At 36.1% G+C, this 13355-nt stretch overlaps 1 protein-coding gene across 2 annotated transcripts in view; it reads left to right on the top strand.

Annotated features, from left to right (window-relative positions):
- The window catches only part of dlg4a (discs, large homolog 4a), a gene marked incomplete at its 5' end in the record, with an annotated part of 173549 nt that overhangs the window by 71962 nt on the left and 88232 nt on the right, over window positions 1-13355 (top strand). For both annotated transcript variants that reach the window (XM_079606392.1, XM_079606391.1), the window contains one exon: window positions 3364-3525. In XM_079606392.1, the coding sequence (XP_079462518.1) occupies window positions 3364-3525 (162 nt within the window). The remainder of the gene's footprint in view (window positions 1-3363; window positions 3526-13355) is intronic.

Raw genomic sequence — 13355 nt, 5'->3', positions numbered from 1 at the left:
TCCCTCAGCTCAGAGATCCACTGGTTGACGATCACACGTTGATCTGATTGGTTACAAGGTAGTTTGTGACGTCAGAAACACCAGCGATTTCAAACCGTGTTTTTGAGACTGTCTTTGGTTCACTGCAGTTTTAAGCAGAAAATACTCAGATAAATACTCACATAAACAACATTAAAAGCCTGATTTTCACCACAAGGGGACTTTAAGAGGAACAGTGTTGACTGTTTAGTCACTGGCTTACTGACGCATAAACAGCAATAAAAGATTTTGTGACAAAGAACATCTGACTTGCATATCAATAATCACTGATCACAGATTACTCATTAGATTTAGGACAGTTTGTGGCATTACTGTCAGTGTTTGCAAAGCCTGTGTCGGATTGTGACTGGTTTACCAAAGAATCCATGATGAAATGAACCACACAAACAAATAATGCTCTTCTTCTGAGACATTCACACAGTTGAAAATAAACAGCGTTCGGAAGGTAATGTTATTTTTAGTCCAGTGATGGTGTTTTATCTGTCCATATCACTTGATCACATCACTGAAGCGCCAATGGACAGGCCGAAAAGGTGATGATGAAGAAGTTGGTGTTGATCTATGAGTGTCTGTGCTGATGTTTCATCTCTATAAACCCGGATGTAAAAAACGAGTGGTGTTTGGCAGCCTGGTTCCAATAAAAGCTGTGTTAGGTTAGTGTTATATGCTTGATCCACTCTGTCAATCACTCTTATTTCCTACAAATCTCACAACCGCACGCTTCTCAGTGCTTTCACTTTACTTTGCGTGTTTGCGCATCTCAATTATTCAATTCAATTAAATTCAAGTTTATTTGTATAGCGCTTTTCACAATACATATTGTTTCAAAGCAGCTTTACAGAAAATGCATTTCAAAAATATACATACAAAAATACAGTTAGTTAATCATGAAATTTAGGGCATAACATATCGCCGGCGTTGGGTCGTCTCTTCACAGGCGTCGAGTCGTCTCATCACAGGCGTTGGGGCATCTGAAGTCTCCATGAGAGGCTGGATACATAACTGGAGCTGACAAACTCTATTTGAGTTATCTCGGGACAGGCGTCCCGAGATAACAACAAAAAAGGCAGATGGGAAATAATTAGCGTAGCTGCTGTTCATAATATGAATGCATTTGATCTGATTTAACTGTAGTATAAAAGGTATGAGATGCATCATGTGAATGCTTGGCTAAAGAGATGCGTCTTTAATCTAGTTTTAAACTGGGAGAGCGAGTCTGAACCTCGGACAATATCAGGAAGGCTATTCCAGAGTTTAGGAGCTAGATGTGAAAACGCCCTCCCTCCTTTAGTGGACTTAGATATCCTAGGTACGACCAGATCTTAAAGAGCGCGATGGATTATATGGCGATAGAAGATCTCTTAAATACACAGGAGCTAAACCATTTAGGGCTTTATAGGTCAGTAACAATACTTTGTAATTGATACGGAACTTAATAGGTAACCAGTGTAGAGATGATAAAATTGGTGTTATATGATCATATTTTCTTGACCTAGTAAGAACTCTAGCAGCTGCATTTTGGACTAACTGTTCTTGTGACATTTGAAATATGATTTTCAAAAGACAAGTTGCGGTCTAGTATGACACCCAGGTCTTTTACTGTAGAGGATAAAGTAACAGGACGTCCATCTAGATTAAGGTTGTATTGTAAGAGGTTTGTCATATACATGTACACAGGACTCAATTCAACCATACCTGGGGCCTTATTTATAACCGCTGCGTACGCACAAAACAGGCCCTGAAAGAGGCGTACGTACGCCACTTCCGACACACAAGACCGTAAATCTTCATTATAAGTCCTAATCATACAGTGCATGTTCACAATAACAGTTTAAATAAAATAATAATTTAAACTGTTTTACTTCTGACATAAACATTTTGATTTATCTCATTAATTGAGTTAAACACTTAAACTACATGAAATTTACTGAAAAGTAAAAAAAAAAAATATATTCAATAAATAGCCTATAAATATTTGTTGTGCAATGATAGACTTTGATAGACCTTGTTGTGCAATGCTTTTGAACACTTTTCCTTTGGCATGCTGTGTTTTAATGTTTTAACTACAGAGATAATTGCTTATCAGGATAATAATAGCAGATTGTGCAAATATAATGCACAACAATGTGTATCTGTGTTTCCATTAAAAATATAAATCAATTAAAAATACTATTTGGTCAGTGGAAAAGATTGAGAAAAACTTTCTCTGAAATGTATTTTACACAATTTTATTTATTTATTCTAAAACAAGGTAAGTATAGGCTACTAAATTATTTGTATTAATGTAATGTGACGGCACATCCATATTTCATATTTTCCTAATGTCTTGTACCGTTAAACATGTTATCACGTGGATGAATAATCATATGCAAATGATATGCAGATGAGGATGTGCATAGTAAAACTAGGCGTTGTAAGCTCCATATATGGTTATTTCGGGGAGGAGATGCATGTGCGCACAATCTTCCGCGGAGTGGGATTTATAAAGTGAATCCTGCGCAGGTTCTGGCGTACGCACGGTTTTATAAGTCTGAATATTGTTTTGCGCACGCCATTTTTGGCTTTCAGGCGCACGTACACTTTTAGTAAGGATCCTACGCACAGTTTTATAAATGAGGCCCCTGGTCTGACACACACGGCTGACAATATATATATATATCATATTGTAACAGGTAGTTTTGAGTACAGTACATTTGTATAGCACAATGACCTCTGATATGTCAAAAGATCAGGGAAAAATTTATTTCGTCTTTGTGGCTCATCAACCAGTGGCTTGAATCCTTCATATTTAGTCTTTTACAGCTTTATGTTTTTGACTTTTTTGTGGAAATATGTGTTGTAATGTTTCAAACGTTTGTGAGCTTTAACTGTAGGAAGTCTTCTGATCTTTAATTTATCTCCTGCAGACGAGAGAAAGATGAAGAGATGAATCGGTTTACCCTGCAACTTGCTTTAGGGTCACGTCTTGTGCCAAATACATATTCATCTGTTTGAGTTTGTAGAAATAGGTTTTTCACGTTTTCACGTTTTTATACAATACAGAGAGTTTCAAAGCAGCTTCACATTAATAAACAGGAAAATAACTGTTACAATGTCAGCTGTAAAAATAGCGTCACTGTTCAGCTCAGTTTAGTTAAATTTTGATTAAATTCAGTTCAATAATAATCAGTTCACTATGATAGCTTCAGTGCAATTAAATCAGCAATATTAGTGAATATTACTTGTCACTTTTTCTGTACGGCCTTCTAATTTTGGTGACTTTTCGTGCAAACCCGAGCTTCAGAATTAGTTTTGAGTTTGTTTTCTCTCTTGTTGTTGCTGTAGAAATACCGGTATCAGGATGAAGAGACTCCGCCCCTGGAGCACAGCCCCGCCCACCTGGCTCACAGCAAGAGCGCCGAGATGCTTCACATGAGCGACAAGAACCTGGCGGCCATGGACTCCATGCACAGTTACGCCCCACACACACACATCTCACCAATAAAGGTACGGGTATCACACAAACGCATGCATACACACACGCACACACACGCACACACACACACACACACACACACACACACACACACACACACACACACACACACACACACACACACACACACACACACACACACACACACACACACACACACACGCCCCTATCCCTAAACCTGCCCATCACAGGAAACATTTTGCATTTTTACATTTTTAATAAAACATTGTTTTTTAAGCTATTTGAATTACGAACTTGAGATGTCCTCATAAACCACGTTTACGTTGTAATATACTTAACCTACCCAATCCCATCACAGAAAACTTTACATTTTCAAAAAACACCACTTAATATGATTTATAAGTTGTTTTCCAAAAAAAATATGTCCCCACCCCCCCAAGATTTCGGGGTTCACACACACACACACACACACACACACACACACACACACACACACACACACACACACACACACACACACACACACACACACACACACACACACACACACACACACACACACACACACACACACTTACTTTAAGTTCCATAGACATGAATATAAATATGTGTTTTATTGAAGTGCAACCTTCTAGACATTTCTCCTTTTGCTTTTGGAGAAACCGATGCAGCCAGTTGTTAAAAAACAATAAGAATGTACCACTATTATTGTAGTATTATTTATACACTTGTTAGTATTATTATTTATACACTTGTTATTATTAATATTTTAAATTACCATTGATTCTATATTTTCAGGTCAAGTTTGAGTATTTTTGTAATGTCATTTTGTAGTTTAAAGAAAATATATAATTCTATTTAACCTTTATTTGAGTAATTTTTTGTACTACAGCTTTGGTCACACTTTCTTAGGTTCAGTGTACTTATTGTGTTGATGTTGTATTGCGGTGGGATACGGGTCCGGTTAGGGACAGGTCTGGTGGTGTAGGTTAAGATGAGAGATGTAAGAGAAGTGTCAACAGTGTAATTATAGATGTAAATACAGAAATTAATTACCGGTACTTACAGCTGTAATTACATGTAGGTATTTTGAAATATTATATGTTCAATGTAAGCACACAATAAATGCATTGTATCAAATGATTAATTTAATGTTAGTACATAATAGTTTAAGACACTAAAGTGGGACCCTTGTTTTATTTCAGTTAGTTGCCAAGTTATTTTTAAAAATTTATTTTTTTTATCTAATATATATGTACTTTATTTTAATTCAGCTTTATTTCAATGAACAAAAAATAAAAAGCGTTAATTACCAATTACAACACTGAAAATGAATGTGGATAACATAGCTCAGATAACTTGGTCTTGGGCAACTACATCATATTTGGTGTTTGTACACTTGAGTACAGTCACAGCAAAAGCCAGAGACGTATATGCTCTCCATTTGATCTCTAGAAACAATTGCGACGTTAAGAGATCTCATTTGAGATGTTACTTACCAACACACACAGATAAAACACTGCGTAATATAAAAATACATATTCACTTTAGGTTATCTACAGTTCTTCAATATGTAGTGTGTGTGTGTGTGTGTGTGTGTGTGTGTGTGTATATTATCCCTGTTCTCATTGTCTTTGAGAAAATGTTCATGTTTTCCAATTGTTATCCACACAATGGATTCATTGTAGTGTGTGTGTGTGTGTGTGTGTGTGTGTGTGAACGCTCTCATGCCCTGGTCTACTGCACTATATATCTCAGTGCCTCGTCTCTACTATTTATACTCTCCTCTTTCTCTGCGTGTCTTACTGTCTCTCCGTCTGACCTCTGTGTTCATTCCCTGCATGGTTTCCCCATTTCCTCTGGCTTCAGTAGGTGTATGTGTGTGTGTGTGTGTGTGTGTGTGTGAGTCATGTTGTGTGTGTCAGTTCTGCACACCTCTGCTGTGTGTAGGCTGATCATCAGACCCGTCCAAACACTCCTAGCTGAATGTATATATGTGGAACATGCTGTTCACTTTGCATGACACACACACACACACACACACACACACACACACACACACACACACACACACACACACACACACACACACACACACACACACACACACACACACACACACACACACACACACACACACACACAATTCCGCCTAATTTCTCAACTCAGACTCACATTAGTACATGTTATTTGTTAATTTTTTGCAGTATTCATACAATATGCACAATATATTCTGTATGCATGGAAGACCCAGATGTCCCAGATTGTACATTTATTTTGTATCATTTATAATTCTGCACAATAGGCAGTAAGGAGTATACTAGTATAATGTGTGACATACTTTTAAATACATGGACATAGTTGTTGTGTTGCCCAGTGGTTTAATACCTGCACAACTACACACTACTAATATTTTTAAGATATTCCTGTAACGCAAAGCTGAATTTTCAGCAGAAATCATTTTAATAATGCTGATTTGCTGTTTAAGAGATATTTCTGAAATTATTATTGCTTATATCGCTGAACAGTTGAGCTGCTTCAAATTTTCTGGGAACGGTGATGAATTTTTTCAGGATTATTTGATTTGAATAGAAAGTTCAAAAGAATAACATTTATTTGAAACTGAAATTTTGAAATAGAAACTTTTGTAACATTTTATGTGTCTTTGACAATTTTAATGAATCCTTGCTGAATAATAGTATTATTTATTTTTTAAACACAAAAACACTGCAAAATATCTCCCTCTGTGTTTCACAGACAATGAAAAGCCTGTTTCAATTGAATTACATTTTTCAGTGAAAGTATTCATGTGAGAAAAGCTTCTTTTATTTTTTTAAATCAGTTTTATAAACATTGAGTGTGTATGCACATATATGTGAGAGATTGGTGATGCTTACAGAGAGATTGAGAGAGATTTCCCAAAACACTGACACACAATATACTTATGACATTAGGAATGACCTTGTAAATAATTGAACACGCATTAGGGACACTAGCCACCATTTTTTTTACTCCATAATCATAGTAGTATCCACGCCAGATGTGAACAATAATCCACTACCTAGAGTGAAACATACAAACATGTGTAACATATCTTCTTATTTATGCAACGTAGCAGTTGGCTAATATGATTAGTGTCAAATCACTTTAGCATGAAGCTCATTTACATTTTACATTCTTGTGTTCTGTGTGTCAAGGGCGTTTGGCTGGATGTGTGAAGGTCAGAAACCAAACCACTCTCTCTCTCTCCTCTCTCTCTCTCTCTCTCTCTCTCTCTCTCTCTCTCTCTCTCTCTCTCTCTCTCTCTCTCTCTCTCTCTCTCTCTCTCTCTCTCTCTCTCTCTCTCAGTGGTACCATCTGTCTTCATGTGAAACATGCCTGTGAAACACAACACACAAACATCCACATACATCCCTTGGTTCACTTTACTGTAGAGCTTTAATAATATCACTATCAGTGCATTACAAACAAATCAAAATCATCATTATCATTATCGATGCTCGTTGTTATGGGTACAACCATTTGCACGAAATATATTTGATTATGAATGCTTACTAAACTGTACAATTCAACATATTTTCAAAAACATTCTGAAGACCAAATACAATTTTATATATTATAATAATTAATTTATATTATTATTATAGTAATTATTAAATTCTATAATTGATGCAGCTCAATCCGTGCATTTGTACACCAATACTCTATTTATGTGATACATACTGTTTACTTTGCATGACACACACACACACACACACACACACACACACACACACACACACACACACACACACACACACACACACACACACACGCACTGTCATGTGGTCATATGACACATCAGATCTCCTACACGCCTCCTTATGCTATTCCTGTTATTATTCAGCCAGATCAGAGAAGACTAATAATTCTGTAATAATTCTGTGCTTCATAACACATTGATGTGAATATGATACAGTGAGGCTGGATGATGTGGCTGAAAACAATGCCTTTTGTTAGTGAAAAGGAAACGCATATAAAGACCAAGATAGACATTATTTCTAAAACAAAAATATTAATATTAATATGGATACAAAATTGTTATCAGATGTTTTTGCAGCTATGTGATGATATTTAGTATGTGCCTCGATATTGATGCATTTTCTTTGCGATAATATTTAAATCAGAAGAGCATTGCTATCAAATACAGTAGATTTCAAATGTTACATGTAAGAACTAAAATACAATCTAAATAAATGTTTTCCGCAGATTGTTTTTCACTAAAACATTCGTACAGGCACGTAAAAAAAAAAAAGGACATCGTCTTGATGTCAAGAAGCAAAAGTCTACAATCTACATCAAATCTTCATGTCACAGAAAGCATAAAAATAAGAAGCATAAACATACATAGCAAATGCCTTAGAATTTGGCCAGAAAAAAATTATAAAATAAAAATAGCTGTCTTATATTGGGTAAGCATCCTTAAAATATTGATTCAGGAACTTCTCCTGCAACATGTACTGCTCTTTAAAATGTGATATTTGTGCATATAATAATTGACTATGGACTGTTGAACTATTAAATAAGAATTTTAAAACCGATAACTTATTTCGATGGTCCACTTTAGACTTTCTACTAACTACACTTTATTTTGAAGGTCCGACAACAGACTTTCTACTGACTATTGGGCCACATTTACATTACATGGTTCATGTGAACCAATTCCCATTTTTCCTGACAGTTCGGATATGACCCATGAACATATAAGCAGGAAAGAAGCACATGGATTCTGATATTCTCAGATCAGTGTCAGGCTTCATTCACATGTGCAAATAAATCAGATATGAATCGGATATGTGCATTTGCGTCGGCCATGTAAGCGGAGAGATCGGATATTCCTCAGTCAATGCGAGTCGTACATCATTAATAAAGTGACTGTGGAGAAAGACGTCAACTCAGGTGGACACCAACCGTGATCACATGACTCTGTTTAATGGCTCAATGGAGGACGAAGGCTTAACCCAATGTTTTTCTGACCTTTAAAGATGGTGCGGAAAGCAAAAGCATGTTTTATCATTTCGTCTGCAAATCAAGTAGTTTTTACTTCCAAGTTTTTCCGGGTCAGTACGTCTACCTTGGGTTGTTTCGCCAAGTGTGTATGTAAATATCGGATCTGAGTCACCTTTAAAAGAAGAATGTAAAAAAAAATGGTATAGAGTCAACCAATGGGAATTGACCATTCGCAGGGAGCTTGATTGACAGGTGATCTGACCAATCATACTTCACCATCCGCCATTTTGTCCGACAAAGCAGTCAGGAGAGTTAGTAGATTAACATGGGAGGATTTGCACTTGAGAAGCGGAGTGTACTGACGCTTTTCCGCGGTTAAAACAACATTCCTTCTGATGTTCATTCATGTTTATTTGATGCTATAAATGAACTAGAAGGAAGAGATGATCGGTTCACGAGCAGCTTTAACTGAGGCGACACAGCGATCTGACACACACATTAAAGAGCCACAAAACGGTATTTATTGTTTACATGACTTTAAAAAAATTACCACATTTGAAGGGTGAGACTTTGTTTAATACGTTTAAGCCACAAAACAGTATTTATTGTTTAAATTAATCAACAAATGGGAATTGGGCATCAAGACCTGCAGTGTAAATGCGGCCTAAGCAATTTTGCAAGACAAATACACATCAACTGATTCTACTAACCCGGACCCTAACAGTCTACTAATACTCTAATGTGAGTTAGTTAACATGTAGTTGACAAGTTACTTATAGTTAAAAATGTGGTGAAGTGATATGAAAATCTAATGCAGTCATAATGCAATAGCTGTGCTGCTGTTATCAATGTGTGTCCACCAATCAGAAGCCAGAATTCAGCCATACCGTATTACAGGAGACTGATGTGCAGTCACTCCGTCATCAGGGGTTATTTTGCAATTATGATCGTCTGACTGTACATAGTCTCACTTTTTACATGGATACGAACCAAATTATTAAATAAATGGACAAAATATTCGCGTTCAGATGATTTTATAAAGTTTTGAATGTTATAAAGTTTTGAAGACTGGTTGGTTTGCAATGGCCAGTTTTAATGGTCACTTATACAAAATATTTGACCAGTTAGAATGAGGTATTCTGATTGATCAGAGATCGGTCTAATAAAACGTCTAAAGTTTGTTTTAATTAGTAATATTTGTATTGTTGAACTTCAGCAAACCTCTGGAGTGTTTGACAGTATTTATGCATCTGTGAATAAAGGAGCAGGAAATTGGAGAAAATGAGACGCATTCCTTTGGGAATCTTTCAATCGTCGAGCTCTCGGGATGGATTTGGGTCAGGGATGAATCTCAAGGGGTTCAGAAGGAGTGAGCCATCATCCTGAAGCTTCAGGGAATGTGTAATAATATGAGATTTTCATCTGCCTGTGGAGAGCTCTTATCTTCAGAGTTTATTTTTGGAAACCACAACGTTTCATACATGTAAAGGATTTATCATGCGGGGAAGCAATACCTGAAGCGTTTTAATCACTCAACAACATCGCCATCTGCTGGTACGGCATAGAACAGCGCTGCCGTTTTAACAACAGGCCACATTTAACATTTACAAAACCTCACATTTCCAAACCTATGGAAGTAAAATAATGCCAATTTTTTTATTAATAAATAAAATGTCTGTTGAATTGCACTACTTGAAAAAACTATGCATTGCATTAACCATGCTTGCATTGTATTTTTAGGGCTTGCATTTTTATGGGCTGAAATTCACAAGAGGTCCTCGCTGCAGCCTGTAGCACGATGACGTAGCTGGATGGTCCAATACGTAGTGGACTCTGTTACGCGCATGCGCGGTGGTGTGTTTTGGTGACGGAAACAATCACACGTGCTTTGATCTTCCAAGAAGAATAAAGTTAATATATAAATGGTCACTTGAGTATGCAAGCTCTTTTCCGCCACAGAATAAAACATAAAAAAAAAAAAATTGAGACTTTTTTTATCTCACAATTGCGAGTTTACATTTAGCATACTGACTTTATTTCTCCGAATTGTGAGATATAAAGTCAGAATTGCGTGAAATAAAGTCTCAATTGCGTGTTATAAAGTCAAAATTGCGAGATATAAAGTCAGAATTGGGTGTTATAAAGTCAGAATTCTGACTTTTTTTCTCGCAATTCTGAATTTATAACACGCCTAATTGCGAGTTTATATCTCCCAATTCTGACATATTTTCTCAGAATTGTGTATATAAACTCGCAATTGCGAGTTATAAAGTCAAATAAATATTATTCAAAAATATTATTATTTTTTACCTCAGTAGGCTAGTTTAAAATCTCACATCTCACAATTCTGACTTACACGCAATTGCGACTTTATATCATGCCATTCTGACTATCTCCCAATTGCGTATTATAAAGTCAGAATAGCGAGATTTAAACATGCAATTCTGAGAAAAAAAGTCTGAATTTCAAGCTATATTTCTCGCAATTGCGAGTTTATATCTCATAATTATGACTTAATAACACGCAATTGCGACTTTATATTACGCAATTTTGACTTAATAACACACAATTGCGACTTTATATCACGCAATTCTTAGATAAAAAGTCAGAATAGTGAGATAAAAATCGCAATTACCTTTTTTTATTTCTCACTCCGTGGCGAAAACAAGCTTCCGTACATGTCTTGCAGACACTGAACAGCAAGAACCTTATGTACAGATCACTGGAAAAACGAATAGCCATTAATGGTGCGTTCACACCGGACGCGAATAGCGCGTCAGGCGCGAGTGATTTCAATGTTAAGTCAATGCAAAGACGCGTTACACGCGTTTTACGCACGTAACGCGTCTTTGCATTGACTTATCATTGAAATGACTGTGGGACTGTGGACTGTGTGGGCGCCTGACGCGCTATTCGCGTCCGGTGTGTGGGTTAAGAAGGAACTCTTACCAGGCAATATCATTAAGCACTTTTTTTTTTTGACATCTGACAAGATTTATTTTCTTGATGCTGTTATTATTTTTGCATTTTCCCTTGGATGTGTACTGGTATTGTAAGATGTTTACAGACCTTATTGTATTGTACCTTTAAAATTACTGAGACAATTAGATTATTGACTCATTTTTGCTTCCACTCAACAGCAAATATGACCTGAATAAAATAAAATGGCTAATAATAACAACCCCGCAATATCCCCGCAACATTTAATTATGACAGGTTTATGGGTTGATAATGAAAATTAAAAAGGCTTTTTTTAAAAATGTTCTATATACACGCATTAAAAAAAAAATACTTGCAGTGAGGACATGCTATTAATCTATCAAATGTATGTTTAAAATCATGTGATTTAAATGTTGTAAAATTAACTATTTTGTAGAGAGAAACTCGGATAACTTGGCATCCCATTTATGTAATTACTTAGCCTATTCATCAACAATTACTTACTATTAAACTGTAGGCTACTACTACTACTACACAGGTTAGATTAGAACATCATCTCAATACAATATTGAGCAAACATGTCACCTTTACCAGCGCAGGCGAATTATAACCATAGATAGTACGATTATAACCCAGAGATCGTTACTGCGCATGCGTCACCAAAACACACCTCCATCCACTACGTATTGGACCATCCAACTACGTCATCGTGCTACAGGCTGCAGCGAGGGGTGTCTCGAAATTCAACATGGTTGTAGATTTAAGCTGTGAATATTTCAATTCAAAACATTTCAAAACACATTTTTATTTTAAAAATTCAATAATCCATATTCACCTTTCATATTTCACTTCCAAAATATTCAAATAATTTTAAAAAACAACCTATAATATTCAACAGGCAATTTTCGGTCCATTTTATTTCGCTTTAGAAATTCAGTGGTTCAAATTCGACAGTAAATTCAACATTGACATCCAGGAACTGCAGGAAAAGCAGTAGATTACCGAGCATAATCTCCATCTGCTGACGAGGAGGGATATTGAGAAGCACCCACTGAATTTGTGGAAGCGAAATAAAATGGACCGAAAATTAAAGCCTTAAACTTAAAGCCATATTCCATTGAGCTCAGACGAGTTTTCTTAAACCATTTTCACTGTTTCTGAATTTTCCAGTAGAAAAAAATGGTGTAAGAACGTAATTCAGTTCATTAAATACAATGATTCTTTCACTAAATTCAATGTGTCATGAAATCTGAAATTGTACAACAATTCTGTTCATTTAGACTATTATATAGTAATTATAAAACCATATAGTCAGTGTATTAAATAATTACATTTATATTATTGCCGTAGACCGCAGATTCAATGCTTCATAATGCATTATGATGCATCAATGCATGTTTACAAAGTTATACAAATAATTTTCTCACCCTCAAGTTGTTCCAAAACTGTATGAATTTCTTTCTTCTGCTGAAGAACAATTGATGGTCCCCATTGACTTCCATAGTATTTAGTTTTTTCCATATGGAAGTCAATGGGCTCCATCTACTGTCTGGTCCTGACATTCTTCAAAATGTCTTCTTTTGTGTTCAGCAGAAGATAGAAACTCATACATGATGACAGAATTTTCATTTTTAGGTGAACTATCCCTTATTTTTATCCACCTTGTTTTGCAACACAGAAGTAAGCCATGTTCTGTGAATGTGCAAGACTTCTGATTCATTAGCAAGTTGCTTGAAGAATAACCGGACGCCTCGCACATTCAAGTTACAAATGCGCCTGCTCTTAAAGGAGAACTCCGGTCAATTTTAACATTGAGCTCAATTTTTTGTCAATTTGGAGTGCTGTCAATACAGAGAACAACGACAAAAATCGGTGTTGCCTACATCGTGTTATCCTCTTTTTAAAATTTGCACCCTATTGACTTGAATGGGGCAAGTTTTAAACCTGCTTT

Source organism: Phoxinus phoxinus (genome assembly GCF_949152265.1).
Source record: "Phoxinus phoxinus genome assembly, chromosome: 3".
NCBI lineage: Eukaryota > Metazoa > Chordata > Actinopteri > Cypriniformes > Leuciscidae > Phoxinus > Phoxinus phoxinus.
This window is presented reverse-complemented; position numbering and strand designations above follow the sequence as displayed.